The sequence below is a fragment of the Nipponia nippon genome, unplaced genomic scaffold (assembly GCF_047370975.1).
Source record: "Nipponia nippon isolate SJK-2023a ecotype South Korea unplaced genomic scaffold, ASM4737097v1 scaffold_23, whole genome shotgun sequence".
Lineage (NCBI taxonomy): Eukaryota > Metazoa > Chordata > Aves > Pelecaniformes > Threskiornithidae > Nipponia > Nipponia nippon.
Window position 1 is genome coordinate 5,271,119 of NW_028262340.1, and position 20,901 is coordinate 5,292,019.

A 20,901-nucleotide genomic window follows, 5' to 3' on the forward strand; every position below is an offset into this window, starting at 1 on the left:
GGAGTTCGCAAAGTTCCCAGCCGAGTTCGTTCTTGGTTCTTGTCTGTCCAGCTTTTCAGGCGAAACGGCCTGAAAGCGACCTCCTACGTTGGAGCTGGGTTTACGCTACCATCCTGGAATGAATAAATTGGAATTTTTTTATATCAAATTTGCTTTCAAAGTACAAGCGAAGGCCGCTGACCGCGCTAAAAGTAGCCAACTGTATTTATTTGAAAATACATTTATTTGAAGTTTTTCCAGCTGAATCCTGTGGCTGCTCAGCCGGGGGTACCACAAGGCCCCGTGGCTCTGTTCCCTCTGCGGGCGAGCGGCCTCCCGATGCCTGGTGGCCCCCCGGAGCCGCGGGCTGCGCAGGCCGCGGCTGCCGCTCTGCCGGGCCGGCGGGCTGCCGACTGGACTGACACTCCAGGCAGCCAATCGCAGGCCGGGCTTCGTTCGTGACTTCGCCTCCCGCCGATCAAACTGCCCAATCCGTACACAGGAGGTTAACGGATCATGCCGTGCAAACGTCGGCGGTCAAATGAGCCAATCGACAGAGGGCAGGCTCTTTACCAATGAGATCAAAGAGTTAGCGGAATAGGGACATGCCATTGGTGGTTCCAGCTGTCGGTCACCGCTGCTGCGGCCGGTGGTTAGCTAGCGGGGAGGAGGGGGTGGTTTCCGGGGGCGGGGAAACTATATTAGGGGCGGACAAAGGCGGCGGCGAGGCCGTTCAGCTCGCCGCCATTTTGAGCAGCGGGCTCTGAGGAGCAGCAGTCGCGGCCGGACACCTCTCCTCCTCCTCCTCCCTCCACCACCACCACCATGTCGCGGGATCGGTTCCGTAGCCGTGGCGGCGGTGGAGGCGGCTTCCACCGGCGCGGCGGCGGTGGTGGCCGCGGCGGCCCCAACCACGATTTCCGCTCTCCGCCGCCAGGCATGGGCATGGGCCAGAACCGCGGCCCCATGGGGGGCGGCCCGCAGGGCCCGGGCGGCCCGCCGGGCGGAGGCCCGAAGCCCGAGCCTCCGAAGCCGCCCGCGTCGACTTCTGCTCCGCCTTCTTCGTCCTCTTCAGCCGCCGCCACTACGGCGGGGCCTGCCGGCAGCCAGGCCGGCCCGGGAGCGCCTCCGCCGTCCGCGCTGCCGGCGGGGCAGCCGCCGCAGCAGCAGCCCCCGGTGTCGGCGCCTTCCTCGGCTCCCTCCGGCCCGGGGGGGCAGCCGCAGCCCAAGCCGAGCCCCAGCCCTACCCCAGCTGGCGGCCCTAAGAAAGGGCAAGGACAGTCGCCCGGCGGCGGGCCTAAGGGACCGGGCGGCCCCCAGCAGGGGCCCGGAGGGCCGCACAAGGGCGGGCCGGGGCACCGCGGCGGGCCGGGCGGAGAGCCGCGGGGCCGCGGGCAGCAGCACCAGGGACAGCAGAGCCTCTCCTCGCAGCAGGGCTCGGGCGGCGGCGGCGGCGGGGAGAAGCTCTCGGACGAGGTGAGTCATGGCCGCCCTCCCCCTCCCGGAGCCACAAGATGGCGGCGGCTGCGGCCGGGCACGGCGGCTCCGCGCGCCCTCGCCGCCATCTTGAGGGGAGGAGCGCGGGGGGCCCAGGAGAGGGAGGGGCGGCGGCGGCGGGGAGCGCAGCCGGGCCCCGGGGCCGCCGGAGCTTAACGTGCGTGTTCCCTAGGTGCCTAGGCAGCTCCCGACTGCAGCCGGAGGGCTCTGTGGCAGCAGGGGTTTGTATTCGCTTGCCGTGCCCTGGAGGTGCTCCGGGCTTCCCGGTGGGAAAAGGCGGCGGGGCTGCAGGCAGTGATGGCTCGAACTGGTCTGCTTCTTTGTAGGGATTTAAAGCAAACCTCTCTCTCCTGAGGCGACCCGGGGAGAAGACCTATACTCAGCGTTGCCGCTTGTTTGTTGGGAATTTGCCTGCTGATATAACAGACGAAGACTTTAAAAGACTGTTCGCCAAATATGGGGAGCCAGGAGAGGTTTTTATCAACAAGGGGAAAGGCTTTGGATTCATTAAATTGGTAGGCTTTCGTACTGTACGTCCATCCGTTTAATTCTCACGAAATAGTAATTTACAACTTGGTTTTCTAAAACTGGGTCTTGAACTTTCCTCAGGAATCTAGAGCTCTTGCAGAAATTGCGAAGGCAGAACTGGATGATACCCCCATGAGGGGTCGCCAGCTTCGTGTTCGGTTTGCCACACATGCTGCTGCTCTTTCAGTGCGTAATCTTTCGCCCTATGTGTCCAACGAGTTGCTGGAGGAAGCTTTTTCCCAGTTTGGTCCAGTGGAAAGAGCTGTTGTGATTGTAGATGATCGAGGTAGATCAACAGGAAAAGGCATTGTTGAATTTGCATCAAAGCCAGCTGCAAGAAAAGCATTTGAACGGTGTACTGAAGGAGTGTTTTTGTTGACAACGTAAGTATTTTGCTGCTTAGGATTTTTAGCTTTAACCTGAACAAAATTGTTGCCTTCTACTTTTTCGGAGTGGAGAGTCTTATGGAAAAGTAAAATGAGTATTTTTTTGTTCAGCACTCCTAGGCCAGTTATTGTGGAACCATTGGAACAACTGGATGATGAAGATGGTCTTCCAGAAAAGCTTGCTCAGAAGAATCCGATGTATCAAAAGTAGGCACTATCTTTTGGTCTAAAGCGTATGTAGATGATGTAAGTAGTATTGTCCTAGACTCTGAAGGAGATGGAGTAATCTTTCAGAAACAGGCTTTGAATGTTGAGTAGTACTTTCAGTTCTTGGGGTTTTTTTGGTAGTAGTTTGTTTTTAGGTAATGTAAAATACTTACTTGTTTAGTATATTCATTAAGCATTACACAAGTAATTTTATATATTGTATCACAAAGAAACAGTAAGGCTAAAGAGCAGCCCAATAACAAATGTTTTTGGTATACGTAGAAACTCTTGAAAATCAGACTTCAACTGTTTGCTCATCCTGTTGTTAACTGTCATCTCACTTAAGGTGTTTCTCATGTTGATGATCCTGTAGGGAATTTACAAACTGGTGTTTATGGTATGAAATGATCAGTCAAGTAAAATTTTAACTCATTCCATGGTTAATAAAAACTAGTTGCCTGTGGATTTGCCTTGCCAAGCTGACCACTGGGCATATAAGAGTAGATAAGAGTCTATAGGAGTCTTTTCCTAAGTAGCAGTTTTATGTTAGGATCTGTATGTTAAACCTGTCTGTTCCACAAATGTTGTATTTTCCCAGATCACAAAAGGGAGTGCAGGGGCGAGGTCAAGTCAGTCTAGTTCGTATGAAAAAGTGTTCAAAATTACTCACTTTGATCAAAGACTATAAACAGTTTAGAGGCAGTGTCTTTGAAAACAGTGTAGATCAGTATAGTGTTCCCAAAATGTTGAAATAATTTACATTGCTAACATATGGAAAGCTTTTGAACTTTCCTGGTTTTGTTCCATTAGTTACTGAATCTTCGACTCGGATTTCTTTATGTGACAAAATAAACTGTTGGCCCTCGGGCATTTTGAAAACTATTTAAGTTAAAATGAAGATTATTACTTGCCTTTGACACACAGTGCTTTGCGTGTTAAGTCGGCACTGAAAAAAATCCATCTCTCCATATGCTGTTGTTTTGAGCAGCTGTACCTACTCGGGCAAAGGCCTGTCTTGTTTGAGGATTTTGCACCTGGCAGTTGCCAGCAGTGGAGTGTCTAAGGAAGAAGTTAAGAACAAGATAAACATGCAGTAGAACTGTAAGTGGGAAGATTTGCTTGGATGTGATAGTGCAGGAGTCTCCATATTTGCTACGGTAGTTGTAGAATTCATTTGTATTAAATGCTGCTGTTCAAGCGTGTAAAATGCTGTACTGCTATCAGCATTCTGTCACAGCAAGTTTCCTGTCACATAGTTGTGAGGTGGTATTTTCAGGGCTCCTTTGATGTTCCCTGATAATTCTGGTATTCTGCTTGTCATCTTTTATTGACCTTCAGTTTCCAGGTTTGCCCAGTCTGAATGAGCATCTTCCTTTCCACAGGGAAAGAGAGACTCCGCCCCGTTTTGCTCAGCCTGGCAGTTTTGAATTTGAATATTCCCAGAGGTGGAAGTCTTTAGATGAAATGGAAAAACAGCAGAGAGAGCAAGTGGCAAAAAACATGAAAGATGCCAAGGACAAACTTGAAAGCGAGATGGAAGATGCTTATCACGAGCATCAGGCAAACCTCTTGCGTCAAGGTAATTGGCTCTGAATTCTGTATGATCTTTTTGCTTTAAATGCTAGCTTAAATGTATGGCTGTGTAATGAATAAATTCATGCTTCTTACTGCTAACTTGAGAATTTCAGTCTTAAAGAAGAGTAACTGGTAGTTTTTCAATTTTTATTTCAATGAAGTCTTGTTAAGAATAGTGATGCTCAGAAGGTAGCTGTCTGCCATAGTGCAGACGAGGTTGATCTAATTCGAATCTGAGTTTAGATCTGACATGAGTTTGTGAAATAGCTGCTGACAGGCTTCATTTCTGCAGATCTTATGAGGCGTCAGGAAGAGCTGAGACGTATGGAAGAACTCCATAATCAAGAAATGCAGAAACGCAAGGAAATTCAACTGAGGTTGGTTTGGCTTTCATGGGATTTTTTTAATATTATGTTTGTTTTTTGTTTTTTTAAATGACTTATATATGAAAGTTTTTATTTTTCAAGAAACACCATTGCTGCTTCACTTTGTGTATGAGAAATTGAACTGCAGTGTAAGTTTTTCCTTGAGTATTTGAGCATCATAGAGTATCTGGTTTAGCTTGAGTGTAATCATTCAGTGCCTTTTAAATTGCTCGTGCAAGTGATGTTGATGTGTTGAACAATGTTACGCTCCTGGGGTTTAACAGTCTGCTTTGGGATGATCAGGCAGGAGGAGGAGCGTCGCAGGCGGGAAGAGGAAATGATGATACGTCAGCGGGAGATGGAAGAACAAATGAGAAGACAGAGGGAAGAGAATTATAGTAGAATGGGTTACATGGATCCAGTAAGTGCAATCATGATATTTTTTGGATACATTACCATGTTCAGGAAACTTTTTGATGTATTTTCAAGATTGATGCGTTTTGCTTCCTTTAGGTTAGATAATGCGATGTCTTTGTGTAGGTGAGATGGTAGTAGTTGGCTGTACATGTGCTTTGTCTCCTGAAAGGTATGGATTTCAGTAGTTGATTATCCATGCTGAAACTTGTTTCTTCTATGCAGAGGGAGAGAGACATGAGAATGGGTGGTGCCACCACAATGAACATGGGAGGTAAAGAGTTTTTAAATAATTACTCGCTGTGGTTAACTTAGAAATTGTCAGAATATGATTATATATTTCTCTTTCTTAGATCCTTATGCTTCTGCAGCCCAGAAATTCCCACCTCTCGGAGGTGGTGGCGGCATAGGTTATGAAGCTAATCCAGGAGTTGGCCAAGCAGCCATGAGTGGTTCTATGATGGGAAGTGACATGGTAATGTATCCTGTGGTGGCTTTAGTTTAGCACAAGGGAAATGTTGTGGTTGGGAATTGAGTTCTCTACCAGTGTTCCGATGGCTGTGTAAATTTCACTGTTAACTGCTGACTTTCTTGTCAGGTATTTAATACGAAGACTAGTGTGGCAGTATGTAGTACTAGATTAGTTCTTAACCGTTATGGTAGCTTACACAGTCGGAAGTTGTTTGTAAGTAAATTCAAATGTGCTGTTAAGCATATTTGCAATTAACTCTGACTTTATTGGACTTTGGAAATTCTGCATCACTGTTAGGCTTGGAAGGATTTTTTTTATAAATTCTAGAGAATCTGACAAATTTCATAATTAAAGTACATATGTAGTAGCTTTTCTGTAATTTGACATTCTGTGTTTATGGACAAGAGATACTTTTGTTCTCCTTTCCAATCTGTAATATTGCATTTATTTTGGCCCTTCCAAGCCTAGTTAGGATTGATGCATGTTGGTATGGGTATGCTCTTAATTCAAAAATCTGCGCTCATGTCTACTTAAGCAGCAGATTAACTTAATGGTAAACAGCATATCACTTACTCTGTATGCTGATGTTTGCCATAGAAGAGCAGAAATGCTGTTTTTTTAGCTTTAGGCATATTCCAGCGATCCTTGACTGTAGCCATTTTGTGGTTCCTATCTCACAGAGGAATACTAGCCCGTTCTCGTTTCCCTGTGTTGGGCATGACTATATAGGTAGAGTTTGTTAAAGCTATGGCATATCTCATGTTCCGAGGTATGTTTCCAAACTGTACTATTTTTGGCACACCATATGTGTGAATGGGCTTGGAGCCTGCTTGGTGTTATCACACTGAAGCAATACGGGTGTAGATGAAAGAAATGCTTAATGGGTAGGACGGAAATTATGTTGGTTTAGGTGGCGATATTAGTGTGCTTTCACCCTCCTCAAAGGGTGTACGCTCTGTAGCACAAGCTGAAGTAAATGATTTTTGGGTGGGTTTAGGCCTCTGGCTTAATGTGGTGAGCTACCATAGTAGCTTGTCAGATGTCTTCCATTTTTTGGGGGAACCATATCTTTGGAATGACAACTTTGCAGAGCATCATTGATTCAGTAGACAGTGCCGGTGGCCTTAATGTATCTATATAATCTACTGATATTTAAGCAGTTCCTAAGTTTCCCGTGAACAGTTGGGCAGTCTGTGGTGAATGCTGTGTACATTTTTCTCCTGAAAATCATGGTACAGGTGCATGCTGAACTTGTGTAATACTTGAAAACGTGATATGGTCAAAAGGTGTGACAGTAAGATGGTTTAACTGCCTTGAGTTTCTTAGGATGGGGATCTCTGCCACACAGTGCTGTCACAGTTACTGGGCTGCTATCTTTTGAACAGAACTGGAGATAAGCTTAAGCTGCCATGACTTAGGCAGAAAGAACCTAGATAATCTTTCTGAAATTCCTTTCTTGGAAGGATTGAAACTAACTTTCAGAAGGCAAGAACTTGAAGTGTGAATTTTCAGTTGGAGATACCTGTTGTAACAAACAACCCACCATTGTTCTGTTACTTGGTAGTGGAAAACTTGCTTGAAATCAAAGTTTAAAGCTATCTTTGACTTTATAATTTGTCAGTTCTGTAGACTGAATGCTGATCACACCTACTGATACAGTAACAGAATGAAGTACATGCAACTAGAGGTACTAGTAAAAATACCTGAAGTCTCTGCTTTATTGCAGGGTAATTTAGTTTTTACGTCTTGGTGTGAAACCTTTCAATGCTGTGAAGTTGTGAATTTTCCAAGAGCTTGTGGTGAAGGTGGGGTGGGAAGGGAGCTATTGACTGGATGCACACAACCCTTTGTGCATAGTTCTAACTGGAAACACTGAATAAATTGTAGTTCTTTGAACACGTTTTGCATATGATACAGCAGCAGTTCCGGAGTATGTGGGATTTAACAGATGCAAGTCTTTTGATCGAGCAATTGCGTTGGTTAGGTAAATCACTGGTCATTAGCTTTTTTCACATTTTTTTTTCTTCTTGCAATCCAGTAGTGCTCACAATCAGTTTTGGTTACTGCCTAAGGCCTCTGCAGTTTAGTCAGCAGACCGTAGTCTTAACCCCATCTTGAAAAGCACATGGTCTCTATTGCAGCACATGCCATTAACTGGTGAGTAGGCATTCTGTTTACAATGACATTTTATGAATGTCAGCTCATACTTCAGTGAACTGAAGATTCGTTCTCTGGCTAGGCTTATTTGGAAATGACAGTGATGTAATCTAAGCTTTTACTGCACTAAAGGTGAGAAGTTTGCAAGCTATTTGCATTAACTTGGTTGAAAATTGCTAGAGCTCATTTGGAAAAGTTGTTAATTCACATCTGCACTAATGCTTACATTTCTAGCACTGCAGGGAGGATCTGTTCTTTGTAACAGATGTATGAGAATGCATCAAGTGGGAACATACCTCAAGGCATGTATTACAATAAACTAATTTTTAAATTACCCTTTTTTCCTTTCTATGTTCCCGGTACCTGTGGATCGGCTCAATGGTGATTGTATCGACGAACCTTGACTGCGGAACCTTCTAAAAATATATACTTAACACACATGGACATCAACTACATATAATGAACTGTTAATTCTGTTCCAATAGCGTCCTGAACGCTTTGGGCAGGGAGGTGCGGGGCCCGTGGGTGGCCAGGGTCCTAGAGGAATGGGGCCTGGAACACCAACAGGATATGGTAGAGGGAGAGAAGAATATGAAGGCCCAAACAAAAAGCCCCGATTTTAGATGTGACCTGTAGTTTCATTCCAGTTTGTTTTTGTCTGTCTTGTTTAGACACCAACTTTTTAATTCTTGCATTTTAGTAAGAAAGCTACGTTTTTATGGATGTTAGAAACTTACTGACCTAATATTTGTAAGTGGTCTGTTTGGGCGAGTACAATTTAATTATGTAATGCAGTGTTTCAAAACAAATTTAGCTGTTTTTTTGATGTATAACGTCCCTAATTTGATGGCAGTGTACCTTGTGCCACTGAATTCCCAAAGTGTACCAACTTTTTTTTACTGTGCTTCAAATAAATAGAAAACTAAATGTAGTAACTCTTCTTGCCATTCGTGGTTAAACATATGAGGCTAAATACCACACCTTCCGCAGTAAACCAAGAGTCTTGAGTAGAGGTCAAACTAGACCAGGGTGTGGAACTGTAGCGAAGAGTGAGATCTCTTCCCGTAATGCCTCTAGCTTACGATTGGGTCAAATAGTAGCCTAACTTTGCAGTAGGTGCAGGTTTTTTGAGCATTAATTGTGCTGCAATAAGGAAGCAAATGGAAATCTTGCAAGTGCTGTAAGATACAATAATTAAAGCTACACTGCAAGCAGTGCAGTATGTAATGAATATCCTATTTTAGCTATGGATAATGGGTGGTGGGATGGTAGCACTTACCACCTTGGCAGTTACTGCTTGGAATCTTTTAAAGACTTTAAGCAGAAGACTAGCAATGGTTATTTTAAAATAAATTCATAGAATGACTTGTATTGGCTGACTTCCTAACTAAAGGATTGTTAATGTGATATTTATATGCTCTTACGCTGTCTGAGATTACAGGATCTGGCCTTGCTCCGTATTGTATACTTGCCTGAAATTGCTTGGCAAAAAGACCAGAAGTGTTACTTAAGTGATTAAGGTTAACTTGCTTATGTCCTCATGCTAATTGAGTGGACTAATTTGCATAGTTCAGAATACAATTATTTGTATTATGGGGACTGCAGGAACTATTCTTAAATCATGTAGCTGGTGGGCAAATCCTAAAAACCTGTATGTAAAATACAGAAATTAGCTTGCTTGCATGATGGTTATCGCTCTTTTATTATTGATGTTTGGAGATAATGCATCAAAAGTAGTATCTGAATCTGGAGTTTAATAGTTAATACTACACAGTACAAATAAACTCCCTTTAAGGTTCTTCTGTAGAAGATCTGATGAATTCGTTAGCTTGCTGTTCATTTTATTAAGCCCCAGAAGAATTTCACAGCATTCTGGACTCATTGATAAGGTAGTTGCTTTGCTTATTACTACATTGTACCAGGTAAGCTGGGAACGTGGCTTCCCAGTGTAAAATAGCTTGGTGTTAATGCAGGATACATCAGCCTGCTTGGCACAAAGTAGGTAAACTTAGCTTGGCTGTACCTTCACACAATTCCCCAACTACTGAGCATTCTGTGAGTAGCTTTAATCTTCCAAAGATCTTTCCATTCCTTGTGCTAAGCATTGGCTAATTCTAAATTCTATGTTAAATTTTCTCTGCGGTTAAAACTTTAGCGTCAGATTGCAGTATTTTGGAGTGCAGATGATCCCTCTTGAAGTACTCACTGTAAGTGCTGTTACTCCTTAAATGAAAAAATAGCATGTTGTGAAATGCTGATACCAGGTAACACTGACTTGGAATACTAAGCGCACTAAATAGCGACTCAGCTTCTTTGGTGAATGCTTCTTATTTTCCCAGAAAAGTTTGGGGGTTGATAACATGCTACAACAATGAATTGCTATTCAGGAAATTCTGAATTGGCAGTTCCTAAACTGCGGACCAAGTATTTGGGAGTACTTGTATTGGATACTTAGTTTAAAAATCAGCAGTACCGATATAATTTGCTTTATTGAAGTAGTAATAAATAATGCATATGTTTTCTGGAGGGTGTTCGTGGGACACCCGCAAAAGATGAAGGTGTCTGAGATGGGGAATTCTGAACGTAAACATTAAATTAATTTTTTCAGTTTATTTTTCAGATTACATGTCATTCTTTATTAAAGAGATGCTGGTGCATATCCTAAAGTATGTTCTTTTGTAGTTCTGTAACTTGGAACGAGTGAAGGATGCTGATGTCCTTGTACCTTACAGAGGTTGTCTTTTGGTACCCCTGTTTTGTACGTAAGCTACTGTTGCTAGGTATTAAAAATAGCTGAGTTGCAAAACCATGATTAGTAAATATATTGAAAGATTTGGCAGTTTTCAAAACATCTGAAAGCTTGGTTAAATCTAGCTTTGTTGTAGCTGCATAAGCAGAATTTCTAAAACAAGTTCTGCTTTGAGTTGCATGTATTAAACAGGCATACAATTAACTAGCCAACTTCTTTTCAAGACCTTTTAAAGGTGGTGTCTTAAAAGCTGGCAAACATGTCAACTTTAAAATTGATAAAGTTGTTAAATGTGGGAGGCGAGAAAGTTAAGTTCCTTTGATCTGTTCCTATGAGGTTTTGGACTTTTTTCATAAAATCAGATGTACATAATTGAATCTTTAAAACCATTTAGAAAAGTGCTTCGTTGGTCAGACCTGTTTTTGGATGGTCTGGCTCACATAACACATTTTTGTACTGGACTTGGAGGACATTGGCTGTTGCAATTTAGCTTGCTTTATCAAAATTGAGCCCATTTTGACACTTAGATCTCTAAAAACTGCAGCATGTAGAAACTGGTATCGTTATACATATATCTTCACGCTTTCTCAGAAATGAATACAGAATAATCTTTATCTTCTGGTGTAGACACATTACACTAATCATTTATACAGCTGATGAGAAACTGAAACTGCTTTTGAGATTTTGTGGTATTTTTGTGGTAGAAAAATTCTTGGCTTCTCCTTGGCAACCATTTACTGTGGCAGCAGGTTTTTGCTGGAGTTTGAGACTGCAATTTACATTTAAAACTAGTGGCCTGCTACATAACTGCACTTAGCCAGCATTTCTGCAGTTCATAACTGTGAGGAACGTAGTACCACAAATGGCAATGGACATTAGGACCCGGATGTAGTATTCCTGCTTGCTCCAAGATTCTCATTGCCGACTGCGTACAGGTAGGTAACAAGCAATATAATATAACTTGGTGACTTTCTATGTAATCTTATACTGTGGGTATTCTGACATCACACTTCTGACTGTGGAATTACAGTGCAGCACTCTTCATACCTGTATGTTAAGCTTGCATCAAAGCTGCGTGGTTTTCGGTTTTAAGCTTTGTCTTGTTCAGAGTCAATAAGCAACTTTACTGTGATTCTTAGATAAGTATTTTCAGACCCGATTCCTTTGTGCATATGACTCGGCTTGTGTGGATTTTTCTTAGTTCTGATGTAACGAAGATATTCTTAGAATGAGCTCTGTGGGGAAGAGGGAATGTGATCTTAACACTCACTTTAAACTAGTCAACTAGGTGCTATCAGTGCCTAGAAAAGGACTGTTTAAACTTTCTGTAGTGACAAAATGGCCAATCTGCAACGCATCCCTTTGGTAGAGTCTTGGCTCGGTAGGAAATGCGTTAGTAATCACTGCTCTAGCCTTGTGTGCACTACGTGATAGTCACTTAAAGCTTGCTAATACAGTCAGCTTTGAGACTGATGTGGAATATTTTTGAGGACATACAAATGAGTGCTTGAATGAATATCCCCGTGAGTAGTTTCATAGAGCTTATTGGACATTTCAATGTTGTCTTTATTTTAATCTTTGATTGACAAGCATAATACATTCCTCTGCCTTTAATTGACAGTGATGAGATTCTGTATTTCTGCCTCGTAGAGTCATCTTGGTAGTGTAATGCTCAATTTCATTTTTCATCAGTCTTGGGGATGTAATTCTAAACTCTTCATTACTAGAAATACTGAATGTAGTTTTTCAGGAGTAACATGCTTACATTTCCAGACATCCAGACATGCTGATCTCCAGCTCTCTTGCATAGCTCTTGAACCTGAATTTCAAAGTCCCTTGTTTCAGCACATGATCTAGCTCTTGTCTGATGTTCAGTTTATTTCAGAGGTGTTGTAACGTGTTTTCCCACTTGTTCTGCAAAGTTCTGCTTTGCATACTTGTTTCTGGTATTATTGTCACATTTGGACCCTTCTGTGTTACCTTCCAGGCAAGACTCTTGCTGGTGAACAGGGGATCTGCTGGACAGCCTTGCCCTCTGCTGTAGCTATCTTTTCATGTTCCATTGAAAGCCTGAAGTAGCAGCTGCACCTTAAGATCATAACAACAGGTCTTTGGTTACACCACAGTGAGTGTAGCCGAACTCTAGCTAGTCAAGCAGTGACACCACTTGTCACAAAGTCAGTTTGGCTTTTCGTAATGGCTTACTCCTACCTGTGACTAGAATTCAGGAGCAAAACTGATGGCAGTATGCGTACTGTCGTGTAGCAAAACTGAATTATTAATCTTTAAACCAGTGCTCAGATCTAACTAGTTTTTCCAGTGTGCTCTGGATACTTGACTTGACCTGCAGGAATGTTGTGGAGGGGTTATTGGCACATCTGCCTTGTTCTACATACTTGAACTAGCAGATTTTTGCCATTCTTGGAGCAAGCAATTTGTGACTGAACCATGGGTCTCATACCAGCTCTGACTGTCTGCAGTAATGAAACTTGGTGTGGTAGCTAACTTAAAAGCAAATAGTCATGTCTGCTCTAAGTCAGTCTGTAACAAGTGGGTACAAGAAATGACATTAAAGTGCTTGCATTGTGTTTCATCTTGGTTTTATCTGTGTGTGAAATACACTTTTTCTCAAAAGCTGATCAGATGCTCAGAAGTGTGGTGTCAGAATACATATGCGTACCTGCTAGGCCCTCAGATCCAGATACTGGTGCTGTCAGGAGAGAGCACAGCATAGCGTGTATGGGGGCTTTACTGTAACATTAAGCATACAAAGTGTTGATTTGCTTGCAGTTTTCCCCATAGCTAAACACTGAGGCCTGTGAGTAGTTTTAGGACTTGAGCAGTAATGGGGTTGCATGTCTCTGTTAATCATTGCCAGCTGCAGTGACACGATCAGGAAGGCCAGTGTTTTGTTCCATTCTGTTAAATGAGGCTAAGCATGTTGGAAAGGATGCATAAAAAGTATGCTGTTTTGGGTAATTACTTGGCTTCTTCCACTACTAGCAAGTTTGGAATCAGCTAATTAGCTTCAGATTTTTTTTTCTCTCCATACCAGCTAGTGGGGCTCTTAAATAGCTGCTTACTGGAAAAGGAAAAAAAGGGAGGATTGGCCTTCTCCCACCTCTGTCATTGCTGCTAGATAATGATTGACACGTTAGGACTTGGCTGTGCAATCCCGCAGTGGTCTGTGAATACCCCATCTCTATAAATGTTGCTTCTGAACACCAGTACTGAAGAGCTAACTGGGGAGGGCTGGGAGGAGTGTGGCTATAAGTGAATCTGGAGTGTTAAAAGGATGCACAAAGATATAGTATCCCTTATGCATGGTGTTTGTTGCTATGGCATAGAAAACAAAACGTGCATACTATACTTCTGCTCCTGAGGGCCATGATAAAACCCAGGTGGTGGGTTTGAGGCTAAACTTGAACTTCGCCCTGCCTGGTCAGATCACATTGTGACCATGGTGTGATTTGCCTCCCAACTAGAGGTGTGCACGGAACCTGGTACCACTACATCCCTAGCTGCTGACCCTTGCAGTTTGCCCTCAACTTAGCTATACAGCAAAAGGGTGGGTCTTCAGAAGGGAAGAATCTGTTGCCGAGAATAAAAGCAGTAGACTGACGATGCTAACCTCTAGTGTCTTCCTTCGGCTTTTGAAGCACTTCTAGGACTATTGAACCTGAGGGTTGCTAGGAGTCAGGGGCATTGCACTCCTTCACGAAGGGGAAGAAAGGGCGTTACTACAGGAGACAAACTAGGGTAAAATAGTTGAAGTAGCTTGACAAAATTGTTAATGCCTTCACATAAGGGATAGTATACCTCTGGCTGCAATCAAACTTCATTGTACTCAGACTGGTGATTTACGGTTTGTGCTCAGACAAGGTGCAGTTCTTCAGTCAACTACCTGCATATTCCTTCATCTCTTTACAAGTGTTTAGGCTAGCCTATTTCTGCCCCTTATTCTTCCACTTAATATTTTGGAATAATTTGTAAATTCCCCCTCATAACTAATCAGTCCATGTATCTTAAAACCTTATTTTTAAGTTAGTTTTGAAATGGTCAGAATTTTCTCTGTATTACTATAATAACTTCAGTTGTTATCCTTTAGGTGAAGATGAAAGCTGAGTGAAACCGGAGTGCTCATCCATGGGAAGTAAGCATAACTTCTAGTCTTGTTCTGAATGGGTGAAAAAAGAAAGGCTTCTGGACACTTGCTGTCCAGTAACTAACTTTGAATTGGTGAATGTTGAGAAATCAGTACGAGTGAATACGTGCAATGCGTAGGGTAGAACTTAGTACCTGCTGTCAGGCTGCGGGGTTAAGCACCAGACTCCATCTGGGCTTGATACCTTGACAGCAGTGGTTAAAAATACCTTTCTAGGTGTGGGTTTGTACAAAAGCTTTCAAAATCACTGTGAGTGTAACTTCTGAATATTTTTTCCAGTTCAGGAGCCGAGCATGAGCACATCCAGCACGATGCCTGCTGACATGTGGAGGGACCAAGATAACAAGTGAACAAGTAAGTAGTTGATAGCCTTGTGATGCTGTAAGAGCTCAGTAGCCTGTCACCCTGTCGGATATTATGGAGTTCCTGCCTGAAATTTGCCCTTGATACAAAATTTCTGAATCTTTCTTTTGTAGAGCCAAGATATAACCATTGTTGGAGGCTTTTCAGCCCTGCAGCATCAAATAAACTGTCCTCTGAATGCTATAGGTGGTCAAACAAGAAATAACCATTTCTACATTCGGGCTCCACTGAAAGGGGTGTGAATGGGGTGGGTGACTGTCAGTAAGGAAAAAGGGGAACAACAGAGCAGCTGCTTCTCAAATGTTAATCTAACTAAAAGTTGTTAAAAAGCTACTTTTCTGAAATATTTAATGAACATTGAACTGTCAGAATAACCTGGAAGATGAATTAGCACATGCAAGAGCACAAGTGGGTAGTGATTTAGGGAAATAAACTAACTTGCAGAGCTGGAATTAATGAAATTTTCCCTCTAATTTACCACTTAAACTACAAGGGGGAACTTCAGATATTTAAAATCTTGTGTGAGGAGCAACATGCAGAGTACCTTAACTCAGGAACGATGGGTAAGTAGCAGCTTAGATACACCACAACTGAACCTGTAAGACGTGAAGCCAGTGAGACTCAATTGGTGGACTCCTATTGAATCGTGTGTGATTTGTCACTGCCGCTCTTGTCTTTCTGGGTAATAAAACACAAAGCCATTTCAAATCTTTGATATTTACAAAGTAGATGAAAATGTGGATGCTGTCTGTTTAATCTCAAGTCTGACGTGAGAACTTAGGATCCTAGAGAACATTTGGCAGGTGCACGGCCTGTTGTGACACAGTGGTTCCCTTTCCGTGTCATCGTGTGTGATTTCTGCTGGCCTCTTTAATGTTCTTGCTAACTGTGTGCTTTGCACTTGCAGAAGAAGTCCGAATGCAGTGAAGAGGAGCCAGGAACATACATTTTCTAAAAATAAAATATTTTTTTTTTATAAATGACTTGTGTTTTATTCCAGAGTGTATTCAGTGAGTAAGCAATCTGTTCAGCCTCATGTGGTATGGAAGGATTTGAGAAACGCTGCCACAAAGGGGGCTGCAGAAGGGGATGCAAAGTGCTTGGAGCGCTGGAGCGAGAAGGGCTTGGGTCGTTGGACCCTGCTCTGTAGCGTGACAAGCGCATGAAAGAGAACCACTCATAACTAGTAAAAACCTGACAAATACGTAATACGGTATTTTTTCCTGCTGGGATTGTGCCATGGGCTTTACTCTTGCAGATAAAATGCTTCAGTTTTCAGGCTAGCTGTATTCCTGACCAGTGTGCAGCCAGAGGTGCTTTTGCTAAATGGGTAGTTTTTGTTGGTTTTTTTATAAATTACACTTGCACTTAAGGCACTTTAAGTATTTCTGGAAGTTTCACCCATTCCTTCCCCCATCCTGAGTCCTGTATACTGCTGTATTTTTAGATCATAGAATTCTAAATGTTCACATGCGCCTGGTTGGTTTTTAACAGTTTTCTTGGTGATGAGTGTAGTAACCAAGCCTGAGATGCCAAAGTTAGAGTTCTTCGGAAGGCAGAAGAGTGCTGGGTTTAGCTCTTGCAGCACAAATTACCATGGTTCGTACTGCTTCATTTGGTTCTTTGGACAGCTGTACTGTGCACATAGGTAGTTCATGCTGTCATTAAATATAATATTTTGTTTAAATACCAGGTAGCTTAGTGTTAAAAGCCAGTGGTAGGCTCTGTTCGTACAGCTGCATTGTAAGAAGGTTTTCCTCTACAGTGGCGTGAAGAGTCGTGAACATTTGGCTGGGAACTGCCTTGCCAGACTAGAAAGATCAAAATAAATTGGATTTAATGTGACAAAATCGTATGAAATATGTGAGACGTGTCTGGGTGCCCCGGTGGTGCGGGATCAGTGCCTGGCTGGAACAACTCACCTGCGCTTTACGTCCCAGCTGGGAATATGTTTTGCTTTGGCTTAAATGCTGTTTGTTTCCTTCCCTCTAGGAAAGTTTATTAACAAAACAGAGTAACCTTGGTCAAAACTGCTGTAGCTACGTTTCTGATGTTCACTCGTTATTTTATCGCAGTAAGTGTAGACGAGCAGCCTGGGTGCCTGCCTCTGCACCCCAGTTTCGGGCTTGGGTGGAGGGAAGGGACCCCGACAGCAGCGGGTGAGAAGGTCACTGCTGCAGGAAAAGCTTCTTGCTGCTGCTTTTCACTTTTTCATGCAATCAAGCGATGGGGTGGGGGATAATCTGAGGCATTTCACTCTGATTGGACTTCTTTATGTTATTGTCTGCATCTTGAAAAGGCTTCAGCAAGAAGAGGTTTTGTGGTTCCTCAATAGCTGCACTGCCAGGGGGTGGGTTTCAGTGTCTTTGTCTCCACAGCCACCGCAGGCTTACGCAGCCTTTTTTTCCTCAAATTCTGTTATTTTCCAGTAACTTGTCCCAATTTCTTTTCCGCTCTTGCAGCATCAGCTGCTTCCTATGTGAAACTGTTCCAGCCTGAATGCGATTCCAGCATTCAAGGTGCTGAACTTCACCTCCTACAACTCCCTTTATAACCAAACCCTGGTTTGCTTTCCGGAGTGAAATGGGATGTGTGTGAGGGGGGAAAAAAAAAAAAAGCCCCCTGATTCCTCTATTCTCTCATCGCCTGGTAGACAACGAGCACAGAAGTTTTCTCTCAGGGCTGGGGGCTGTGCCAGGGCCATTGTCCTCTGGCTGGTAAAGCCGCTCGCTTGGTTCTACCCAATGTTTCATTAAACAGCTCCTGTAATTAAAAATAGAAAAAAAATTGGGGGCTGAGAGTAGGTACGAGGTACCACGTGGATGGTGGCAGAGTCCTGTCCCAGCGCGGCAGCAGCATTCAGCTGCCATTGCCCCCTTCTGCCGGGAAGGGCTTGGTCGTGGCACGGGTGAAGTGAGTCGGTGACTGCGGGGGCAGCCCTGGGTGGGCCCCGGCCCCTGGGAAGGGCGAACGCCCTGCAAGGGTTTTGCAATGTTTGCACAAAAAACCCACCTCTGTCCTGGCCGTGAGCGGGCTCTGCTCTGCTGTCGGAGGGAGGAGATGGGATTTTTTTAAGCTGAAGGAAGATGATTTCTGCGGGCGGGTGTCTCCCCGGCTTGCTTCAGCCACCACCGTGGGCGCAGTGACAAATGCTTCCCGCGGTAACGCCAACGCACCGAAGCCACAACCCCGTGTTGTGGGTGCTGAGCTGCCGCAATCCATTGTTCAGGGTGGGTTTATTTTTTTTTTTTTTTTTTTTTTTTTTTTTTTTATCCTTTTTTCCCCCCCAGGGGCTTTCTGAGACGAGAGGGGCCGGAGCCTGCCCAGGCCTGTTGCTGTTTATCATCCTTGGGAGCGGGGAGAAGCTCCAAATCGTCACGAGCAGCTCCTTGGCTGCGCTCGCTGCGGCTCTCCCAGCAGAGCCGGGGAGCGATGCGCTGCCAGGAATAAAAATAGTGCTGCAATGGCCATGGCAGCCCCTGCGGGGCCGTGCCGGGGTCGCTGCTGGTCCAGGCCGGCGGTGCCCCCTGTGCCATGCGGTGCTTCCAGGTGCCCGGGAAGCAGTTCCTGCTCTTTCATGATTTATTGGCATTAAAAAAATATTTCCACTTGAATTGCCATAACGTCAGTGCCCCCGTGGCTCCCCCGGGCCCTGGCTCTCGCCAATCCAGGGCTGCCTTTTCCAGGAGCCTTGGCACGCGCCAGCAGCCGAGACGCGCCGCGAGCAGCGCTGGCGCAGGCGGTGACGCAGGCCCGGGGAGGGCTCGGCCGCCAACTCCTTCACCGCAACCGGGCCTCCCTGGTGCCAGGAGAACATCCTTGCTGCAGCTGCCTCAGGAACCAGCTCCCTGCCTGACCCCGCGGGGCTGTGGGCAGGGCGGCCTGCCTGCCTGTGCCGCTGCCTGCCCCGCGGCCCTGCCTGGGTGCTGGCACGGAGCTTGACCCGCTCGCGGCACCCACAAAGCCCCAGCTATGGGTTTGGGGGGGTTTATTAACTTTTTCACATTTTTTTCACCCAGCACTGGTTTGGGGGGGGAATGGTGCTGGCCGGGGGGGGGGATCGCAGCCTCGGGGGGGTGAAGCTGCAGATTTAAGCACCCCCTGCCCCAGCAGCACCCCTGGGGGTCCCTGCTCCTGCCTGCCCTGCCGGGGCGGGGCTCCGGGGGCCGGGGCACGGGCCGGGGTCCGGGCAAGGTGCAGGGGCCGGAGCAGACCCGAGCCGAGCCGGGCTGAGCCAAGCTGGGCTGGGCCGCGCCGCGCCGCTCCGCCGCTGGCCCCGCCCGCCCCGGTCCCCGCCATGGCGGCGGCGTTCACCGCCCTCCGCGTCCTGCTCGGCCTCTTCTTCCTGCTGACGGGCGCCGTGAAGCTCACGGAGCTGCTCTCGGCCGACCTGCACCGGCACATGGTGAGCGCGGCTACAGCCACGGCCACGGCTGCGGGGCGCGGGGGGGCGGCTGGGGCTGGGCTGGTGCGGGGGGGGCAGGACCGAGCCCCTGGGGTGCAGGGCTGAGCCCCTGGGGGGGCTGAGCACTTTGGGGTGCTGGGGTGTAGGGCTGAGCTCTTGGGGGGGTGAGCAGGTTGGGGTGCTGGAGTGCAGAGCTGAGCCCTTGGGGGGGCTGAGCAGGTTGGGGTGCTGGGCTGAGCAAGCCTGAGCCCTTTGGGGTGCAGGGCAGAGCTGTTCCAGGGAAGGGGCTGAGCCCTTTGGGGTGCTGGGGTGCAGGGCTGAGCCCTTCGGGGTGAGCAAGCCTGAGCCCCTTGGGGTGCAGGGCTGAGCCCCTTGGGGTGCAGGGCTGAGCGGAGCAGACCCCGCCAGAGGGGCTGTGCCCCCCAGTTCCCAGGCTCAGGGCTGCTCCGCTCCCCTCCCGCCCTTCCCAGAAGTCACAGTTCGTGCAGTTCGCCGAGGTCTTTCCCCTGAAGGAGTTCGGGTTCACGCCGGAGCCGGGCCGGTACCTGGAGGTGGTGGGCTGGGTGGAGGTGGTGGCCGGGCTGCTGCTGGCGTTCGGGCCCCAGCTCCTGCAGGAGATCAGCAACTTCATCCTCAGCGTCATCATGATCGGTGAGAGCGAGCGGGCGCCCGCCACCCTGCACAGGGTCTCGGGGGACATTTGGGGAGGGACCTCTGTTCCCACGCTCTGCTCCTCGCCCAGGTGCCATCTACACGCTGCTGGCGCTGCGGGAGCCCCTGGCCATGTGCGCCCCTGCCACCCTCTGCCTCGGCCTCCTCCTGCTGCTCAACATCCGCGGGCACGTGGCTCCCACCAAGCCCAAGTTCGAGTGACCAGAGGTGGGAAGGACGGATGGCTCGGCCAGCAGGAAGCGATGCCTATATGGTATTTTCGGGGTCGGCATCGCATGGTGTGGGGTAACTTGCCGCCGAGCCATGGTGTGTCCTCTCCTGCCGCTGATGGGGATCCTGGTGCCGGTTGTCCCCACGCTGTGGGACTCAGACTGGTGCTTTGGGACAGTGGCCATGGCACTGCCACCGCTCCGGCACCTCCGTGCTAAACTCACACAAGGTGTCCGGCTCTTCCCAGCGTTTGGCCACACTGGGCGGGGGCTGGCTCTGCTCTCCTGGGGGCTTTTTTTATTTGGGAATAAAGCCTCTTGTTTTTCATGTTTTGCCTCCCCTGTTTATTTCTAGTTCCTGCCACGCTGAGCTGTGGGAGCTGAGGGGACGTCCTGGGGCTGGAGGCCCTGGTGCCCCGGAGCAACACCTGGGGACAAGGACTGGGGACAGGCAGGAGCTGGCAGCAGCTGGTGCGGAGGCAGACAGCCGTCGGGGAGAGCCCGCGTGGGGCGGGAGCTCCCTGGCCACCCGGAGCCACCCAGCAATGTGCCAGGCCACTTGCTGCACATCCCGGGGGGCCACAGCAGCAACGTGACCCCTGAAGCCGGGTGCCCAGGCAGGCACATGCTTTTTGGGGACAGGGACCCATCTGCCACCCTGGGTGGGCACAGCCAACATGGTCCACTTGGGGTGAACCCCAAGATCACATTTGAACCCAGTGCATCTCCCAGCAAGGCGGCTGGGATGGCTGTGGGGG

General features: G+C 46.8%; 2 protein-coding genes across 6 annotated transcripts; both read left to right on the plus strand.

Moving 5' to 3' along the window:
* Positions 1-682: 682 nt before the first annotated feature.
* SFPQ (splicing factor proline and glutamine rich) lies at positions 683-15,855 on the plus strand. 5 transcript variants are annotated; one of them, XR_015705418.1, is made up of 12 exons: positions 684-1,455; positions 1,803-1,991; positions 2,086-2,387; positions 2,502-2,597; positions 3,980-4,176; positions 4,465-4,549; positions 4,841-4,958; positions 5,177-5,225; positions 5,305-5,426; positions 14,438-14,482; positions 14,774-14,848; positions 14,971-15,855. XR_015705418.1 is itself a non-coding variant. In XM_087760534.1 (11 exons), the coding sequence occupies exons 1-10, from the start codon at positions 805-807 to the stop codon at positions 14,456-14,458; spliced, it is 1,830 nt and encodes a 609-aa protein (XP_087616660.1). In that variant the 5' UTR covers positions 684-804; the 3' UTR covers positions 14,459-14,482; positions 14,774-15,855. The 5 variants fall into 5 exon arrangements, 2 of the variants coding, with proteins under 2 accessions (XP_087616658.1, XP_087616660.1); XR_015705419.1 differs by having other exon boundaries at positions 15,351-15,847; XR_015705417.1 differs by having other exon boundaries at positions 15,765-15,845.
* Positions 15,856-18,927: 3,072 nt separating this feature from the next.
* TMEM35B (transmembrane protein 35B) lies at positions 18,928-20,471 on the plus strand. The gene is made up of 3 exons (XM_087760535.1): positions 18,928-19,262; positions 19,733-19,913; positions 20,005-20,471. The coding sequence occupies exons 1-3, from the start codon at positions 19,155-19,157 to the stop codon at positions 20,133-20,135; spliced, it is 420 nt and encodes a 139-aa protein (XP_087616661.1). The 5' UTR covers positions 18,928-19,154; the 3' UTR covers positions 20,136-20,471.
* Positions 20,472-20,901: the final 430 nt, after the last annotated feature.

What these genes read in the sequence shown, in the direction of transcription:
- SFPQ (XM_087760532.1), top strand. Translation starts at nt 805, where the DNA reads ATGTCGCGGGATCGGTTCCGTAGCCGTGGCGGCGGTGGAGGCGGCTTC. An exon ending in GGGAGAAGCTCTCGGACGAG is followed by an intron (nt 1,456 to 1,802) that starts GTGAGTCATGGC and finishes GCTTCTTTGTAG; the next exon opens with GGATTTAAAGCAAACCTCTC. An exon ending in GGAGTGTTTTTGTTGACAAC is followed by an intron (nt 2,388 to 2,501) that starts GTAAGTATTTTG and finishes TTTTTTGTTCAG; the next exon opens with CACTCCTAGGCCAGTTATTG.
- TMEM35B (XM_087760535.1), top strand. Translation starts at nt 19,155, where the DNA reads ATGGCGGCGGCGTTCACCGCCCTCCGCGTCCTGCTCGGCCTCTTCTTC. An exon ending in CCGACCTGCACCGGCACATG is followed by an intron (nt 19,263 to 19,732) that starts GTGAGCGCGGCT and finishes CGCCCTTCCCAG; the next exon opens with AAGTCACAGTTCGTGCAGTT. An exon ending in CCTCAGCGTCATCATGATCG is followed by an intron (nt 19,914 to 20,004) that starts GTGAGAGCGAGC and finishes CTCCTCGCCCAG; the next exon opens with GTGCCATCTACACGCTGCTG.